At 42.5% G+C, this 20,720-nt stretch overlaps 1 protein-coding gene across 8 annotated transcripts in view; it reads left to right on the forward strand.

The window, feature by feature from the left end:
- Window positions 1–20,720, forward strand: part of MYPN (myopalladin) — a 127,172-nt gene that overhangs the window by 97,120 nt on the left and 9,332 nt on the right. For 6 of the 8 annotated variants that reach the window (XM_034775469.1, XM_034775471.1, XM_034775470.1 and 3 more), the window contains 7 exons: window positions 4,002–4,223; window positions 4,760–4,909; window positions 6,143–6,222; window positions 7,301–7,427; window positions 8,924–9,131; window positions 13,809–13,974; window positions 18,232–18,365. In XM_034775469.1, the coding sequence (XP_034631360.1) occupies window positions 4,002–4,223; window positions 4,760–4,909; window positions 6,143–6,222; window positions 7,301–7,427; window positions 8,924–9,131; window positions 13,809–13,974; window positions 18,232–18,365 (1,087 nt within the window). Of the gene's footprint in view, window positions 1–4,001; window positions 4,224–4,759; window positions 4,910–6,142; window positions 6,223–7,300; window positions 7,428–8,923; window positions 9,132–9,920; window positions 10,562–13,808; window positions 13,975–18,231; window positions 18,366–20,720 lie in introns of those variants that run through there. The other 2 variants (XM_034775472.1, XM_034775473.1) reach the window with 2 other exon arrangements.

Here is a 20,720-nt window from a genome sequence, read left to right on the forward strand (position 1 = left end):
CCCTGCCTGGGGAGACTTCCCTCCCCCCCCCCGGAAGCTAATTCCACCTGGGGAGACTCCCCCCCTCCCCACGGCAGCTAACCCCGCTTAGGGCGACTGCCCCAGCTCACCTCGGCTCTGCCTCCTCCATGCTGGCGCCGCTCTAATTCTCCTCCCCTCACAGGCTTGCGGCGCCAATTGGAGGAGACTTAGAGCGGGGGCTTGTGCTCAGCGGAGGAAGCAGAGTGGAGGTGATCTGGAGCGGGGAGCGGGTCCCCTGTGTTCCCCCCCCGTTACTGTGGGCGGCCCTCCCCGCGCCCCCCCCCACTCCAGTTCACCTCCACTCCACCTCCTCGCCTGAGCAGGCTTCAAGGCGCCCCCAACCACTAGGCGCCCTAGGCGGCTGCCTAGTTTGCCTAAATGGTTGCACCAGCCCTGAGTAGAACCTCAGAGTTACGAACTGACTAGTCAACCACATACCTCATTTTGAACTGGAAGTACACAATCAGGCAACATCAGAGACAACCAAAAACAGCAAATACAGTACAATAGTACAGTGGTTTTCAAACTGCGGGTCACGACCCAGTACTGGGTCACAGAATGTAAGGCACTGGGTCGCGACAGCTCTGGTCAGCACCACCGATCGGGCCATTAAAAGTCCTGTCAGCAGTGCTGCCCGACTAAGGCAGGCTACTCCCTACCTGTTCTGACACCACGCTGCGCCCCGGAAGCGGCCAGCAGCAAATCCGACTCCTAGACTGGGGGGCCATGGGACTCCGCATGCTACCCCAAGCACTGGCTCTGAACTCCCATTGGCCAGTTCCTGGCCAATGGGAGCTGGGGGGCAGTGCCTGCAGGAGAGAGCTGCACGGAGCCGCTTGCGCACCTCCGCCTAGGAGCTGGACCTCTGCACCCCCGCTGTGCTGCTGACTGGGAGCCGCCCAAGGTAAGCCAAACACTCTGAAGTATATGCCTTCCTACTTTAAAGTTATGCTGTAACAAACTTCAATGTCAGGACACAATTGCATCATTTGCGGGGAAAGTAAAGTGTGTGATAGGTATATAATCATGATCCCTTGAAATAGGTGTTTACTTATGCTAAACAAAACAATCTGTTCCACCTTGTATTTAGCTGACACACTCTGAATGCTTTTCCCACACCTGAAGAAGAGCTCTGTGTGGCTCAAAAACATGTCTCTCTGACCAACAGAAGCTGGTCCAATAAAAGATATGACCTCACCCACCTTGACTCTCAAAGGAAATACAGGATATCAAGACTGTGAAAAAAAATTCTGTTCTGGTGGTAGACAAGCTATTTGTCCAGTTTGAAACCAGACAGTCCTGTTTTCATATGGTTTGTGCCTGTCTGATACTAATAAAACACTGAACGTGGTTTTGTCTGGTATCATACACAGAGGATGCCATTTCCCAGAGAACATCTCTGGCCCCAGTGGCATGACTGTGTGTGTGAGCTCACGCTGGCTAGGGTCAGGCAGTACATTCTGAACAAAGGCATCCTCTGTGCAGCGTGTGAGAGGTCATGCTGGCAAGGGTGGAGGGGTAACATAGGTGGGGGTGGGGAGAACCGAGGGGATGTCCTGTATTCTGGAGATGCATCAGTGGCTATCCTGTGGGGCCTTAGAGAAACTAGTAATAATGTCTTCAGGTCCTGGGAGATGGTGGGGGGAATCTGTACAAGTGTTTGCTCTCTGCTCTCAGGAGCTACCTGAAGAATTCCAAAGAAGCCCTTAGGAGTTCTCACAGCAAATTTCAAATCTAAGAAGAATGAAATGAGATATCAGAAAAGTGTGGACATGGGGAAAAAAAAGAGAAATATCTGCTTAGAATCACAGCTTATGAGAGAAACTGGTGTATCTGAATTTGGATGATTTAATTTATGAGTAACTCCAGGAAAAAAGGAGATGACTATGAAGCATTTTAATGCCAAGGCTATTTCTTAAAATACACAAATCACTCTCTGATTTCATATGGAATCTACCCCCACACAGTCCTGTTCCCAGCACCAGAAAAAACAATTGGTTGCTTAACTTCCCCATAGACCTGTACAAAGGCCAAAACCTGTAGTCTGCAGGAAAACATGATACATTTGGTAGATCTGAAATCAGAGTAACTCCTGATTTACGCTAGTGTAACAGATTAGAATTTGGCCTATCATATAAAGTGATATGCTAAGACGTGCTTTGTGAAAGAAAAAACTAAACAAGATGAAATTCAGTAAGGATGTATTCAGCTTGCCAGCTGGTGAACTATAGGGCAAACCTTAACCAACCATTACAGTAGGTAACACCATCTTGTGAATGCATCCTGCACAATACCACAGACTTGTGGGCTCAGGAACTCTGATCTGGCTGTGTTGTGTTCACTGCAGAGGAGGGAGACAAAAATGTATTTCCCCCACTTTTCTGCTCCCTCAGCTCCCATTCTGGGTTAGCCAGTTCAGCCTCCCACATAAGTTAGAGAAGTTTGAAGGCTGTAATGTGCACTGGCTGGTAACTGTATCTTAGGGCATCAGAATGTACAGTATCATTCCTCAGCCCCACCCCCTCATATCCCCACCATGCCCCCTACACTGTTAGGATGGGGGTGAAGAGACAGATCTATGCCAGCCAGGGATTCCCTTACACAGGGAAATCTATAACTAGCCTATTTAGGCAGCTCCTGTTGTACAAGGAGGACTGGGGAGTGGAGAAGGAGCCTATGGTCTGTAGATAGCAACTTTTAGCGACCACAAAAAGGAGAGTCCTTCTAGCTGAGTGAAAGGAACTATGCGGTACTTCTTGTCTGACAGGCAATCTTTGCTTATCTCGCACATGAGCCTATTAAAATATGTCATGTGGGGTATTATGAGGGCTGATTCATAAATATTTGTAAATCTTTAGAGGGAAGATGCTTTAAAAATTCAAAGTATTATTATCCTGTATAAAGAAAAATCACTATCTTTTCAGAAATACTTACCGGTAATTTCTGAAATATGTCTCTTAGGGTCTTGGAACTTTTCCTTACTGAATATTCTTAGATCAAAGCAGCCTGTATTTTATCACAGTTCCACTCCCTGTATGCTGGCAATTAAAGGGAAATTTTGATGACACACATCTGCGTCAGAAATAGGATAAGGACATAATCCTAATTCTCAGTGAAATCAGTGGCAAAACTACTATGGACTTCAACAGAAGTAGGAGCCATATCTTTGTGCCAAATAGAGAGGAGGCTGACGCTCTATGTACAGATCTCATAATGAGAGAGGTTTTGGACAGACGTCTCATTGGCATTGAGAGGAAGGTGTAGCTGAGCAATGTGTCTTTCCATTGACTTCAGTGGCTTTGGATCAGGCCCTTAATGAATTCAAACAAATTATAACTGGTTGTTCATACTGGAATGGTGACTGTTGCACCATATATTTTCATAATCTAAGGACCAGTTTCAAACTTACATTTTTACATCATGGGCCAGATTATGCTCTCAGTTACACCAGTGCAAATACAAAGTAACTCCACTGGTCAAGATTTTGGCAGTTAGGTAAGTAAACCTGAAAATGTTTCATGTTTTTTAATCTTGATATCTTTGTCTTTTGGCAGCTATACTTTTGTTTATTTAAATGTGAATTAAATTATTACACAAAAAGACAGTACTTCATATATTTAGTAGGCTACTAGTTCTGGAAAACATCCTTGAAAACTGCAGTTTACTTTTTCAATGTGCCACATTCTTGAGAGAGGCCTAGGAGTTATGTGAACAGTTCCCATTGAAGAGGTACAACTCCCTTTGACAGATCTCAACCTTAGTCTCATTTTTGTGAAACATATACACCGAAGTTACAATAAGAGCCTGCGGGTGCACATATTGGTGTATACTGCTGCACGATGCACCAGTGCACCTACTGTTGGGGTTAGGGCTTTTTAGGTTTTCAGGTCTTTTAGCTGACATTTGGTTTAAGACAAGTGATTGGAAATACCTTTGAGTGTAATAGTGTTGTTCAGATCACTGCCGATATAATTCTGCAGGAATACAAGATTTCAAGCTTTGAACAGAGGTTGATGAATGAAATAGAGTTTCGCCTGGAACGCACCCCAGTGGATGAATCAGATGATGAAATCCAACATGATGAAATACCTACAGGCAAGTGCATAGCACCCATCTTTGACAAGAGACTCAAGCATTTTCGGGTCATGGAAGGATCTCCTGTTACATTCACCTGCAAAATTGTTGGAATACCCATACCCAAAGTAAGTGATGCTTAAAGTCAGATGTACAGAAATAAAGGTTCCTTACCAGTAACTTCCAGTATATCACTTCTGCAGCCCCTCACTCCCAAGACTGTTGTTCTGCATAGGTAGTTCTCAAAGTAATCAGTAAAGCAGTTAATATAGCAGGATCTCCCCACTACTGCTTAGTGCAAGTCAGCCTTAAGTGATCTGCATGGACTGATCTCCAGATCTGTTTTGATGAAAGGAAGACAAAACTTGATAAAAATATTAAGGTCTGATTCTGTCTCAAATACATGGGCTGATTTGATAAGATGTCTAGCAGTGCACATACTCATACAGCCAACATAACAGTTGTGTAATGCTAACTTACATTATCCCAATACTGAAACATTCAGTTGTTTATTTTAAATGATCTGCACATTTTACAATATTTATAAAAATGTGCAGTAGCAAATGTTCAGCAAACACATTTTACTCTTATCTGCAGATTGCCTTGTCACTATTCAACAGCAAAGCAAATATAAATAGCTGTTTTTCTTTATGATCACTTTCAGGTATATTGGTTCAAGGATGGCAAGCAGATTTCAAAGAAAAATGAACATTGCAAAATGAAGAGAGAGGGAGATGGAACATGTTCTCTACACATTGAAGCTACTACTAATGATGATGATGGAAACTATACAATAATGGCTGCAAATCCTCAAGTAAGGGAATTTTTTCTTTACAAATGTGTTTTTTTCAGCTTAGAAAGATAAGTAATTAGGAACACAAGAATTGCCATACCGGATCAGACCAGTGGTTCATTTAGTCCAGCAACCTGTTTGTGACAATGGCTAGAACCAGATGCGTAAGAAGCATCCATGTTATGGAACACCTGTTTATACTCTTACTCATCTCCTCTCTAAATTAAACAGTCACAATCAGTTTCCCTTTATATGAACATGTATCTGTGCCTCTAATCATTTTTGGTCACCCATTCCAAACATCTTCTATTTCTGCTATATCTTTTTTGAGAGAAGGTGATAGGAAATAGATGCAATATTTCAGGTGAGTGCAACATTTAGTTTTTGTTCCACGCTTTATACATTCTAATATTTTGTTTTCTTTTGTAACAACTGCTGTAAATTGATCACAGCTCAGTGCACAAGTTGTGCATGTGACCTGTTTAAAAATTGTAAATCTAAAACATTACCTTTGTTTTGCTCAAAAATTCCCATCTATTCTTAGCAAGTTTCACATTACTATAAATATTTTTGATTATACAATCCCCAAACCAGATAGATTAAGTTGTTATGGTGCCATTGCTTAAAATAACATGATAGCTGACAATAGCTTGATTCTCCACTCTGTTACTGCAGTTTTGTGTCCGTGGAATGATATTGAAGTCAATGGAATTACACTGGTGTAAAACTGGTTGAACCTATGGTGAGCCTCGCAAAGCAGAGAAGAGTTCGATGTGTGGACAACAGTTGTGTTGTCAAATACATGTTCTTTGATTGACAAATGTCTAGTGAGGATCAGGTTAGCCACATAGTTGGTGGGTTTCTTTGCTTGTGTTTTACTCTATAAAGAAAGATAGAACTGCTATAATTTATATGCAGTGGGCCAAATTCATCCCTGGTGTAATTCTAGGCTTTCATGATCTTTCCTTGATTTCATTGACTTGTATGGATTTGATTTCAATAGATTTACCCTGTTCCAGTAGAGCTATACTGGGGATGAACTTGGGCCCTTAAATGTATATATATTTTGAAAGATGTGAAATTGCAAATTGTTTTGTGGCACTTCCCAGTATTTAAGTAATATAAAAGCCCTGTAGTACAGTCACAGTCTAAAATATATTCGTTCCGTAATGTTCTGTAGAGGATCAAACACTTATAATGAAGAATCGAACAAGTGGTTAACTGACAATTAATTCTATTTCCATTCTTTTTTAGGGGAGAATCAGTTGTTCTGGCCACTTGATGGTTCAGACTGTTCCCATGCGTGGCCGATTAACAACTACTCAGTCGCATAGGTAAGATGATGTACAATGCCAGAATCACACCGTTTTGCTTTACCGAGGTTGCCTTTTTGACCCAGAATATTTTTCAGGTTGAGTGATTTACTTGAATTTCTTGGTGCTGATTGGTCCAGAGCCATAGAATTTTATTGGCATGGTTAAAATTTGCTATCTGTCCCAACATTATCTGCTCATCTGTTGATTCCGTCATTGAGATTTTGGTGTAATTTAGTTTCTAGATGGTGGATGGTTTGCACTTAGCTGATTAATTGAGGAAGGATGGCCTGTGACCAAAAGCACAGAACTTTGAGTTGGTGGGTGATCCTGGCTCCACTGAAGACAAAGGCAAAACTCCCACTGGCTTCAGTGGGAGCAGAATTTCATCCAGAGGTTCCAAGTTCTATTCCTGCTCCTGCCATGTACTTCCTTTGTTAATGCACTCAAGTCACTTAGGTCAAGGTTTTCAAATGAATGAGCCAGTGAATTTGGGTGCTGGACTTCAGGCACCCTAAAGTGACTTGATTTTCAGAAACTGGTGAGCACCCACCTTCTGAAAATCAAGCCTCTTTAATGTGTTTCAATTTGGACACTCAACATCACTAGTCATTTTTTTAAATTTTGGCTTCAGCCTGTATCTCACTCTCCACATCTCTAAAAATGAGGATAATAATGCTTCCCTACCTCCCTAGTTGTGGGGTTTAACTCACTAATGTCAATACAGTGTTTGATATCATCAGGTGGAAGGTACTAATTAAATGCAAAGTATTATTATTACAGTTAGTTAATCACAATTGCAATGGAGTTACTGGAAATGGATGAATTAGTAAAAATAAATTCTGCCAGAAAAATATGGAATGACTTAGGAATCCAGTGTTACTTACTGTATTAAAAGTTCATTTGATAATCTAACAAATTTAAAATATGCACACATTATATTGTACTTAATGCTTTTCTTTGCACACCTATTCTGGCATTACTTTTTGGTTTTACCTAAATATCTGTTGATCGTTTTCTACAGTTTGTGCCCCATACCAAATTTTAGGAAAATAATTTATATTTCTTCCAAACACATACCTGCAGTTTTGTATTGCAGAGCAAGGTCCCGTGTGCAAGAAGGAGATAAAGAACCACTACAAGACCGCTTTTTCCGGCCATATTTTCTGCAGGCACCTGGAGACATGGTAGCTCATGAGGGGCGACTTTGTAGACTGGACTGTAAGGTATTTTCATGGCTCACTCTTACTCTCTCTGTATACATACTGGTAGCTGTCTTCCTTAATAGGCTTTCTTCAATACTTTCTTCTAATATTTAATGCCTTTCTTGTGTTTGTTCTCTCATTTCCTACTGTCACTCTGCCTGAGCTTCAGGTGTTTTCTACATAGCACATGAGAAATGGAATGAAAAATGCTGTATAAATTTCACCAAAACTAGAAGGCTCATTTACAACAGAGTTCATACAATTTATGGGGCTTAGTTTCTAGCAGCCTTTTAGCAGAGTGGCAAACGGAAGGAACTTCCATAGAGATGTAGGGCTCCTCTGATGAGTCATTGATTCATCCTGTTAGAGGTGCTTGAACACACACTCATCTAGCTATAAAAGTGAGGCAGAAACGATTGAAGATACTGCATTTTCACCCCAAGGTTCACATTGTATTTTATTGATAGTTAGAAGACTAATATTTTTAGAAAGGTGCAACAGAGCCTCAATCATTCCCTTTTTCTCTAAAGGGCATAAAGAAGAAAAACTCCCAACTTATTGACCCATGCTCCCAACTCTGAGGAGTTGTGGGTCACAGGGATTAGTGTCTATCCAAATAGGCTAAGCAGTGGTATGGCATTTGTGCAGACCCCAGGGACCTTTAAGCTATTCCATAGCCTCCACCATTCCAGATCTGAGGATGTATACACCCACATACACAGAGAAACACTCACACTGCTGACACTAGTCCCACTACCATGCAAGTAGATCTTCCCTAGCCCTGAAGGGAGTAGAAGACAGAGTGGAAGTTATTGCCCATTTCTAGTGAATTTTCCTTAGGAATAATTCAAAGTTTACTAGGGGAGCATGCCACAGAAGCTGGTTACTCTCTAGCTCTGCTCTCCTACCAGTGCTTGTGGGGACCTAAAAGCAAATTGTAGATTTCACAAGATTGGAGAAAAGCAATTTCTATTCTGGGTAGGTTCCATTTCCCTTCTCCAATTTCTGGAATTCGTGCATTTGCTTCTCTCCATTGAAGAGAAGCTTTTGACCCTGAGTGAGCACCTATCTCTAATGGAACAATCCTACAGAATGTAATAAGAGGTATAAAATAATCATATTAACTGATAATTCTATTGTGTGTTGATTTAAGACTTCTACAGAAATACCTCATTCTATATTATTAAATTCTATGTGTTTCAAGTGAGTTCTGTAGAACCCAGTTGATTTCATCCCTATTAAATCCTATAAAAGTTCTGATCTAGTGTTTTGGTTTCAGCCACTCACAATCTGAAAACAAGCAGAATAGTAACATTTTGCTTTTTATAAATCTTATTTGTGAAATCAATTTTTTTCCTGGAAATAATCACCAATAGCAGGTAGCAGTTCTATCTCTGGCCTCACTTGCTATTCTACATTCTCTCATACATATGTGATCTTACGATAGTTTATTTATTGGGTTGTTGAATGTGTGTATCAGTCTGTCACTTGCCTTTAGCTGTTTCATTGTCTGTTAGGTGAGTGGGTTACCAACTCCAGACCTGATGTGGCTTCTGAATGGCAAACCTGTATTACCAGATAGCACTCACAAGATGTTGGTCAGAGAGACTGGTGTTCACTCTTTGCTTATTGATCCTCTCACACAAAATGATGCTGGAACTTATACTTGCATTGCAACCAACAAAACAGGACAAAATTCATTTAGCCTGGAGTTCAGTGTTGTAGGTAAGACTTACTGAAAGATTTTAATAAAAGACTAGGTACAGTATCATACTGTAATTACTTGTATCTATTACTTTGTATGTATTGAGCTTGAGTCTCCTCTCACACCACTGTATGTCAAAAGTAACTCCATTGCAGTCAGTGAAGTTACACCAGTGTAAAACTGATGTAAGGAAGAGAATCAAATCCAGTGCTTCTTTTGTAGAGGTGTTCCAGTTGTTCCTTCAGGGCTGTGATGATTCTATACAGTATCTATGTGCAAACCCCTGCCTACTCATCCATAATCTTTTTCTTTTTCAGCCCCCTGCCTTCATACATTGCTGTTCTTGATCTCTTCCCCAGGAAAAAGACATAGCCTTGGGTTTTAAAAATACTGTATGGCCTCCCTATCATGTCAGTTATAGTTTTATTAGTTTAAAAAAATATTTATATGTAAAAATGCTGCATGCTACTCATTTTATTAAATAAACCTGATGAAACCTGAGCAGCCATGGTAAAAGTGCTGTTGAAATCCACATCTGCAGCACTCATTTCCTGCAATGGTAGCATTTTTGGACCCCATATATACATTCATCTATAGAAAAAAATCAGTTCTATGTATGATTTTCAGTACATTCCCTTAAGGATCTTGGATCTTAAACAAGTTGATAATCTTTCATTAGAAAATAAAATCACAACCTGTTAAGGCAATATCTACACTACCAATTTTTGTCAACAAAAGTGATGTCGACACCCGAAAGTCGACATAATAAAAAATCTGAATTTCATGTTCACACTTGCTCCCTCTGTCAGCAGATCGCATGCACACTGGGGGCTCCATCGTCGACAGTGTGAGCATTGCACTGTGGGTACCTATCCCACAGTCCAGCTCGACACCTTCTGTCACTAGGTGTTGTGGGAAGGTGGAGCAGATTGTGGCGCATCTTGGGACCTGGCTAAATGTCCTGTGATGCATTGCTTTGTGTCCCAGCACTCCACAGGCTTCCAGCTTTTTCGCGGCATTTTTGCAACGGCCATTCTCTGCTGTGCACCCCAGCATCTTTGTGAGAAGGGATGGATCCCGCACTGCTCTCCTATGCTCTGTTAACTGTCATGAAGACATTGAGGCTGGCAATGCATTTAATTGTCAAGTTCCTAACTGAAGAAGACTCATAGGCACCCGACATTCTGCGTGACATGGATAGGAGCAACTCTAGATTGCTTTTGGTATTCACAGAGCAGCTGCATAAGGTAGACCGGGAAAAAAGCACTGAATGGTGGGATCGTATCGTTATGCAGGTATGGTCTGAAGAGCAGTGGCTACAGAACTTTCAGATGCAGAAAGCCATGTTCCTGGAGCTGTGTGTGGAGCTCACCCCAGACCTGTGGCGCAAGGACACGAGAATGAGAGCTGCCCTCTCGGTAGAGAAGCGTGTGGCAATCACTGTGTGGAAGCTGGCAACTCCAGACTGCTTCTAGTCGGTCGCAAATCAATTTGGAGTGGGGAAGTCGACTGTTGGGGCTGTGTTAATGCAAGTGTGCAGGGCAATAAATCGTATCCTGCTATGAAGGACCGTGACTCTGGGAAATGTGTGTGCAATAGTGTACAGCTTTGCAGAAATGGGATTCTCAAACTGTGGAGTGGCGATAAATGGCACAAATATTCCAATTTTGGAACCAGACCACCTTGAGACAGAGTACATCAATAGAAAGGGGTAATTCTCCATGGTGTTGCAGGCGCTTGTGGATCACCGTGGGCGTTTCACTGACATCAACGCAGGGTGGTCTGGAAAGGTGCATATTGCATGCATCTTCTTGAACACCGTCCTGTACAGAAAGCTACAAACGGGGACTTTCCTTCCAAACCAGAAGATTACAGTGAGGGATGTTGAAATGCCCATAGTGATCCTGGGAGATCCCGCGTACTCTTTCAGCCGTGGCTCATGAAACCTTACCTGGACACCTGGACAGCAGTAAGGAGCAGTTCAACAACAGGCTGAGTAGGTGCTGGATGACTGTTGAATGTGCCTTTGGCAGATTAAAGGCACGCTGGCAATGCCTTTATGGCAGGCTAGACCTTAATGAGGATAATATTCCCATGGTCATAGCCACATGCTATACGTTGCATAATCTCTGTGAAGCTAAGGGTGAAAGGTTTGCTCATAGGTGGAGTGCTGAGGCAGACCACTTGGCTGCTGATTTTGAGCAGCCAGATACTGGGGCTGTCAGAGGAGCCTCAAAGGGGACAATTAGAATCAGGGAGGCTTTGAGGCCGCACTTTGACAATGAGCACCAGTAATGTATATCTCTGACACCGTGTTAGTTTTCCTAGGAAGCAATTGTGTCATTTTGGGCCTTATATTCCTGTGAGACAATGATTACAATGCCTGTGCATGTATTGGTAGTGCCTGCAATCTGAATTTGTAGGAAAAAAATAAAAAAGTGATTCACCATTAAAAAACTTTGCTTTTATTGAACAAGAAACAGCACACAGAAACACACAGATGCCTGCTGGGAAAGGAGGAACCAGGGAAGGACAGATTTTCACAACTGTGTGTAGGTCCAGCTATCATTGTGAAAGTTGTTCGAGGGGGTGGAGAGAAGGGGAAACCGAGAACTCCTGGAAAGTGGAAGGGAATGTGCGGGTGGAGTTGGGGGGCAGGGCATGGAAAAGTGTTCTGAATGTGCTATAGGAGAAGGCGAGCATGGATCTGCTCAGTCTGCAGCACTACTAAGGACTGCAGCATCTGCTTTTGCTCCTCCATTACTTTAATCATCCGCTCAGTAGCGTTCTTAAACTCCTAATTCTCTTTTCTGTCCTACTGTTCGGCTTCCCAGTACTCCTGGCGTTCCCTTTTCCTTGCATTGGAGCAATGCAGTACCTCCCGGAACATGTCTTCTTTTCTGCATCTTGGGCACTTTCTTGTCTGGCGAAGACGCTCAGCGGAGGTGCGTGGGGTGTTCCTGAAGGCCACATCTGGTGAAGCACAGGGGACAATGCACAGAAGCGGGATTGTTAAATTCACGCACAGCATTGTAACATTTCAGTTATATACATCTTTTGCTACATTGCAATCATTTTCTCACTGACCCTAATCAGGCACACATCTCTGCGAACAGCCAAAGCATGGTGAGTGTTGGGGGGCCGGGGAGGGGCGCTCCACATGGGGAAAAGAACACACATTCTCTGCAAGGGTTGTGGTGCAACATTCTATGGAAAAAATTCTAAAATTCTCCTGCACTTTTCCCACAGATGGGGATCATTCTAGCAGACATCTCACTGCTAAGGGTAAGCAGGGAAATGAGGGTACATCTACTCAACGCTTGTGGCTTCCGCCCTGTTCCCTATGCTGCTTGCCTGTCTGCCACTTTGGTACCTGCAGAAGTGATCGCTGAATGGTGTAGGAAAGTTTCCTACAGTGGGGGAAGGAACAAAGCTGCTCTGCCACGGTACCTTCGGCAGAAGATTACCGAGTACCTCCAGGAAACTTCTCTGGAGATCTCTGTGGAGAATTCCTGTGAGATCTCAGCGTGCATCAACACATTATTCTGCCATGCCAATTAGCTACACAGGGAAATGTCCAGCTCACAGAAACGCAGCCAGCCTACCACATTTCTATACCCTGAACCCACCTCCGCACTATACTGGCCACAGCCACTTACCAGGCGTCTCATCTCCTGCTTCTTGCTCCCCTGAGAGTGACTGCTGAGACTGGCTAGACACCTCTGGAATGGGGAACAGTTCCTGGCTGCCTGCCCCACCAGGTGACCTTGCCAGGAGCTGCACATGCTTGTCTAACTCCACCTCTTCATCAATAACTTCATCCTCCAGGTTAGGTCCTCTTTCCACCACCTCCATTCCCTCCAAAGTATCCATGGGGCTCTTCGCAATGAAGATGGGGTCGCCACTGAGGATAGCGTCCAGCTCCTTATAGAACCAAAAGGTCTTAGGTGAAGCACCAGAGTGATGGTTTGCCTCCCTCACCTTATGGTACGCCTGCCTCAGCTCCTTTATCTTTGCTCTGCACTGTAGTGTATCTTGATCATAGCCTTTTTTGTATAAGCCTTGAGAAATGTGCCCGTAGGTATCCCAATTCCTATGGCTCAAGTGCAGCTGGGTCTGCACAGCCTCCTCTCCCCATATACAAATCAGAGACAACAGTTCTGCAGTGGTCCAAGCAGGAGAGCATTTGGTGCTATAACTCGCGAAGGTCACCTGGGAAGATGCGATGAGACCTCTCTACGCCGAGCCAGCAGGAAATGGAATTTCAAAAATTCCCGGGGCTTCTAACGGGGAGGGGCAGATGGTGGTTTACCTGGCTGCAGGGCAGTGGAGTTCAAAACGCTGACCAGAGCGGTCACGATGGGCATTGTGGGACACCTCCTGGTGGCCAATTAAAGCAATGAAATCAAGCGTGTTGTCTACTCTGTCACTTTGTTGAGAAACAGGTAGAGGAAAAAGACATAAATCTCTCGTTGGGGTGGATGTATTTAGTCACCAAAACTGGGCATCTTTCCCAACAAAAGTCACAGCGCAATGTGACACACGTACTGTTTGGTCGACAAAAGACAAAACTTGGTAGTATAGACAAGGCCTAAGATGTCATAGGAATCATTTTGGATTGTTTGTTTCCAAACAGTTCAGTGCAAAAGACTAAATAAAGACATGGATGCACAGTAATTGTTCCTCCTCCTTTCCAGCAAAGGAAGTCAAAAAAGCCCCAGCATTCCTGGAGAAGTTACAGAATTGTGGCGTGCCTGAAGGGCACCCAGTCAGATTAGAAGGCAGAGTGATTGGAATGCCACCACCAATATTCTACTGGAAGAAAGACAATGAAACCATCCCTGCAAACAGAGAAAGGATGAGGTATTGTACAGTCATTCATACAGTTAATGTCACCTTGAGACTGGGCTGATTGTTGGCACAAAAGTTTTGTTGTCAGAGCAGGTTTTGTCCTCTCTCTAGATGAAATTTATTTCACCCACTTAAAGCCTAAGGAACTGGTCTTTAGTATGAAGGATAAGGGAATGAAATCCACTTCCCCAATTTGGGATCCGGGTGCAAAAGTGCAGCACAGCTCCCTACACCCCACAGCCACTGCTCCAGCCAATAGACTAGTATAGTGGTGATAGTGTTTTTGGGCCACTTGCATAGTATGTTACTTATACTTTATCACCACAGATCCTATTGCCCCTTCCCATACTCACCACAACACAGTCCTCTGCTACATGGGGCCAGTCGTGAAACACGTATATGCCTTTCTGGCAATACATAATCCATCCCTGAAGGGTTTAAGAAGTACCTTGAACTGTGCCTTTGTACCGGATGAATTTTATCCCCCTTGCCTCTCAGTTCTTCATCACCTCCATTGTGCGTGCTGCTCAGTGCATCCTACTAATATAGGCATCAGCACTTCACTGCCATAACCTTTCCAATTTAACAATATAATTTTGTATTTAAAGATGAGCTTCTCTTTTATATTTATGTCAGTTTAGCTTTTAAAACTAAACTTAAAAGAGATCAGTTGGCTGAGCTGTGAGTAAAGTGCTGCTGGGATCCATCATTGCAATGGTCATTTAATCTTTCAAATTGCCCTTTTGCTGGTAGATTTGGGGGGAAATCATAAATGATACTGGAGGATTTATTAAGAGGATTTTTTAAAGCAATCTCTCATTCTAGGATAAGAGAAATATTTGATTTACTTTTAAGAGTATAGGCAATTATTATACAAAATATGAAATTCACAAATGAGCTACAGCTCAGTTTACATAGTGGACTAAAATGTAATACAATACATTGTAGGCATAAATGAGAAAGTCAAACTCATTATAATGACAAGTTAGAGGCGGAAAACCATATAGGTCCTGTCTTGTTGCTCACCCACCCATCAACCTACAAATGTACTGCACAGTATATTATAGCCACTGCCTTGTACAGTCTAGTTTTAAATATCCCAAGAGATGGGGCTTCCACCTCTTCCCTTAAGACACTAGTCCACAGCCTAACAGATCTCCATTTCAGAAAGTTTTTATTTATTTCATCCCATTATTTGCAGTTACATACACATTTTGCCCCTTTCCACCCTAAATAATGCCTCTTCATTCATGTTCCCCAAATGCTGGCTGGCTAGTATACAGCGGAGGACACCGAATCTGCAATTAGAAGTGGGAGGATAGGAGGCAGAAGGTGGCCACCCAGATTTGATCTCTCCCAGAACTCAGAGAGGAGAGTTCTGTAGGTCCTGCCATAGAAGGGATTAGCAGAGCAGGATCTAGCAGTCAAGAAGTGTGGTCTCCGTGTTTGAGTGCACAAACTCCTTGCCTCCAAACTGGCATCTATCCACACACCAACCCTTGGTGCAGATTTATTCCTGCTCTGGACAGGAATACTCCTTCCTTAATACAGAAACACACTACTAGTCTGCAGCATTAATGTGCTTCCATTTTTGTGGTCTAGGAATACTGTTCCAGAATTTGGCCTTCGGCATTAAACACCTTCCACATAGTCACAGCTAGTTCTGTACCCTCAGTTATTCCTAAGCATAATTAACTTTTAAATCCCTCCAGCCTTCTAACTGACATTGTTCCCTCTTTGGATTTCTTCCAAGTAGATAGTATCTTTAATATTAAGATTCCTAGCAGAGATCTCATCAGCGTTGCAGATAGAATAATTATTTTCCTCTTCCTTAAAACGAAACTCTGCAAACCACAATTGCACTTTTTTTTTTGCCAATAAAATTCTAGAAACTTTTATTTCCCTAAGGTTTGAAGAGTGCAGACAAGTAAAGGTTCAATTTTATATTGTAGATTTTAAAATAATGTTCATTATTCATACAGTGACAAGCAAATTTGCATTAAGTATCTGATTAATTTTTTTAAAGTGAGCATAAAAGTGGCTGTGGCAGACATTAAATCCACCATCAGATAAACTCAGCATCAGCAAATAGGCTTGTGCTTGTAACAAATGCTCGTTTTGAAGCCTTTTATTTTTTTTGTGGGTAATAGCAGCTAACTTTCTCTCAGACAAGATAATTTTTTCGTGCATTCACTTTCTAGTACAGACGAGCCCAATACCAGAATATTCAGATCATAATTTTTAATACCCCGAAGTTCAGATCCAGAGTTCTAGTTTAGCACATGAAAGATAGGAACTGACTGCAAAATTTGGGCTCAAGCCCAGGTACAGATTTCAGTCCACATTTCTAAAACTCAGAAGTGTTTGGAATCCAGCATTTTGGAACAAATACATCACTGCATTCTAGCTGAATAAAGAAAATTTGCTATAAAATATTTCCTTGACTTTGTTTAGCTTAGAAATTAATTATATTTTATGATTTCTTTGCCAGGATTCCTACTCCTATGTAAATCTGTTGGTCAATGTAATGTTTGAATTAGATTCACAGTCTATTAGTTCAACATGGAGTCATTGGTCTCTGCCGGCTATTCTGCTAAATGGTTAAAAACAGGATGGAGATCTGTCCTGGCTTGCCTCATTTTTAATTAATTTGGGTGAAATTTCCAACGTCCACAGGAAGTCTGAGTATTTGTCCAATCTGTGGGACTGCTCTATGAGGCCTGTCCTACACAGCTGCTATTTCAGCCTATCATAAATCCAACCCCAGTCCTTCAGTGCCACCTATGCAGTGTTAAGATGCCTGGATCCACATGAACATAAAATGTCAGTCCTTCTCCCTGGCTCATCCCTCTCTTGCCAGCAAGCTTATCTTCTATGCTGGCCTGCATGAGGCCAGGACACCCTTTCTGCAGTGGGAAGAGGGTATGCATGTAACCGGCTACACAGATGCTGTGTCCCTTGTATGTCAGCATAGCCCATATCGGTGAGTTAAGTGGGCTAACTGGACAACAGTGAATGCTACCCTTTAGGAATACTGTTCCTACAGGAGCTGGCCAGAAAATGGAATTTCCATCACCTGGGAAATTCAGAATGTTTGAGATTTTGTTTCATTCTGAATCAGAGCAAAACTGAATCTCAGACTTTCCTGAGAAACTGAATAGTCCCATTTGGGACTATGTCATTGCTGCCTATCCTTGCTTTTCCTGTCTGCCATTGCTGTTGCTGGGGGAAGGGAAACTCCAGGGCTGATAATAGGAGAAGATGGGAGGGAGACGAGGGAAACCTCCAGGGTGATGAGAGGAGAGCAGCCCAGAGAGTAAACTCATCCCAGTCCATGACATCCTGCCTTGTGAGCTGCTGAGAACCCGGGGAGGTGGGCAAGCTTAAAGGAAACCAGGCAGGTTTCCACTGGGATTTTGCTGAAATCAATAATTCCCCTGGAACATTTCAAATTTACTGAATCTGCATTTTCCCCAACAGAAAAACATTTTACAGCAAAATTTCCAACCAGCTCTAATTACTACCTTTATGAATGTTTTCCTCCAGGATTAATATTACAATTTTACTGCCATTTCATATATTGCATCTCCAGTTTCTGCATTAGAAAAATACATACTTTACAACTGTTTTAAATGGGTTTGCACAGGTATAACTAACTGGAACTTACTAACAGTTCTATAGCTGATGCATAATAAAGAATAAAATCCAGCTTACTCTCTCTCTTAGGGCTTGTCTACACTATCCGCCAGATCAGCAGGCATCGATCAATCCAGCGGGGGTTGATTTATCACGTCTAGTATAGACGTGATAAATTGACTGCTGAGCGCTCTCCCATCGACTCTGGTACTCCACTGGAACGAGAAGCGCAAGTGGAGTCGACGGAAGAGCGTCAGCTGTCGACTTACCGCAGTGAAGACACTGCAGTAAGTAGATCTAAGTACATCAACTTCAGCTACACTATTCATATAGCAGAAGTTACATATCTTAGATCGACCTCGCGCAGTAATGTAGACAAGCCCACAGTTGTGATGGCTCTGCAGGGCTGAGAGGAGTAAACACATATTTGAATCACTAGAATGAACAGATCAGACTCCAAGAACATGCAAGGAGCAGATGGGTTGAGTATGAAGTTGCTGCTTTTATACAGGCCTTCGGAGTAAAGCTGCACTCTAAGACTATGATTTAGTATGTATTTAATCTATATGATGTTAAACCCAGACAGCAGATGCACACTTGAGAAATACTAATTCTGTACACTTATTTTTCCAGCATGCATCAAGACACAACAGGATACGTATGCCTTTTGATTCAACCTGCCAAGAAAGTAGATGCTGGTTGGTACACTCTGTCTGCGAAAAATGAAGCTGGTATTGTTTCATGCACTGCTAGACTTGATATATATGGTAGGTGTCCTATTATTGACTACTAAGTAAAACAAAGCAAAAAACATATGTGGTTCAGTTCTTAATATACTCTTTGCAGTTCTTGCTGAAATCTTTTCATTGACATTGATGGAAATTGAATAGACCCATTATTAGTATAGGGTCACAGTATGTTCGCAGCCTAATATAGCCACAAAAGAGAAGTAAGAACCACACACACCCTGCATAGCCATATTAGCACTTTTGCATCACAACTTGGATGCAGGTGAGAGGTAGAGCAGGAGCTGTGCACCGGACTCTGGAGATCTGGGTTCACTTAACAGCACTATCGCAGCCTGGGTGACTTGGGCAAATCACTTAAACAATCTGTTCTTCAGTTTCCCCATCTGTAAAATGGGGATAATACTTCCTCTGACCTGTTTATTTTGGCTATAAAAATCTTTGGAGCAGAGACTTGTCTTGCTATGTTTTTGTACAGTGCCTAGTTATAGTGGGCCCCTAATTTCTCGTAGGGCTTCTAGGCACTACCATAATACAAATAAATAATAATAAACAGTTCCTCCTGAGGAAGCAAAGCTATGCATCGCCTCTTACACCAGGATAAGCAGACAGGGGTGATCAAACTTTTTGGCCTGAGGGCCACATCTGGGTATGGAAATTGTATGGCGGGCCATGAATGCCTGATGGCAGAGGGGGACTCTAGGGGGTATAGCATGGGGGCGGGAGGGCTCTATAAAGGATGTTACTGAGGGAGCTGGGACTCTACAGGGGTGGTACCGTAGATTCCTAGGGGACGGCCAGCAGTGACACCAAGGCGGCCGTACCAGGCAGTGCCATGGGGGGAGGCACCCTAGCTGGGACAGGTGCGGCCCCTGGGCAGTTTCAAGGATCTCGAGGATGGGGCTGTAGGAGACGAGGAGGGGATTGGGTGCGCTGCCATGTTAATGGGGCTGCCGAGTAGGGACAGGGTTTCGATCCCAGAAACAGCGCAGTGAAGTCACACCTGTGCAGTGTGGCTCTGCGCATGCCAAAGATGGTGGAATTATGAGTCGGGGGCTGGAGAGCACCAGGCGGGCGGAGCGGGGCAAGCCCCGACTCCGTTCCCTGGACAGAGCTTGAGGGCTGGATAAAAACATCCGATGTACCAGAAGCAGCCCGCGGGCCGTAGTTTGCCCACCCCTGGGCATACCCCAATAAACTATTTTTTGTTCTTCAGCTAATTCATTTATAGTGTAATTTCATAACACATAGCAAGGTAAATGTGACATTTGTATATGAAACATAAAGATCTCATTGCATCTCAATTAATGACCTGATATACATGCCATTTAATAAACAATGTTACATGCAATTTAATAAATAACTTCACAAGAAAACTTTTTTCGTCAGTTTTTATTGCAAGATATGCAGTAAACAATACAGAGATAAAAAAAAAAAAAATCAGTCGGATACACTCCATTTCCACTGACTTCATTTGGGGACAGGATCAGCACAAATATAAGCAATTACCTGCATAAAAATTAGAGGCTTCTAAGATCTACATTTATGGAGAGACATTTCACATGGAAACAGGTTTTGGAACCATAAGGTTACTTTCTGCATATATAATTAAATGAAATCATTGAGTCAAGCAGCAATGTTCATTCTTTCTTGAGCATGGCCCTTTTCTCCTTTGTCTAGATCTCTCAGATTTTATTAGTCAATTTTCCATTTAGGCAAGTGAGAATTATGCTTCTGTGGCTAGAACAATTTGAGAAGCCAAAGGAAGGAATTGAATAAATTGGTGTATTTTTCTATTAGAGTTGCAGTCCGTATTAAAAAAAAAAAAAAAAAAAAAAAAAAAAAAGTGTCTGTCTTGGCTTTATGAAAATGTCCAGTAGTAGAAGATGGCAGGGATGCAACCACTAGAACTCCATAGCAAGTACTCTAAAAACTGATTAGGCCAGTGAACAACTTTGGCAATAAAAATCAATCTGGCCTCTGTTGAAGCCAGTGACTTAATGCTAAAAGGCTCCTTTATTCTTTACCAGTCCAGCACCCTGCTCTTTTCCTCCATGTCTTTATGTTATAAATTCATTCAATTTGTCTAGTTAGAAAAAAAAATCTTGAATGTAAGATTAGGTCCAAATTCTGGTCTTTCAGGAATTTGTTCTGTTCACTAATAGTCTTTTCTACAAGTAGGTATCTGAGCATTTCATTTGATTTATCAGCCACTTTGTATGCTTCCACAAGAGCATGTAGAGCCACCATGCACAGTTCATCTGGCCTAGAACACTCTGTCTGAAACTATATTTAGCAGCTATCAACCCCTAGATGAAAGTGAATGCCTATTGTAATAACAGCATAGCCATTATCGGTAGCGGGTAAGGTATTAAA

Source organism: Trachemys scripta, chromosome 7 (genome assembly GCF_013100865.1).
Source record: "Trachemys scripta elegans isolate TJP31775 chromosome 7, CAS_Tse_1.0, whole genome shotgun sequence".
NCBI lineage: Eukaryota > Metazoa > Chordata > Testudines > Emydidae > Trachemys > Trachemys scripta.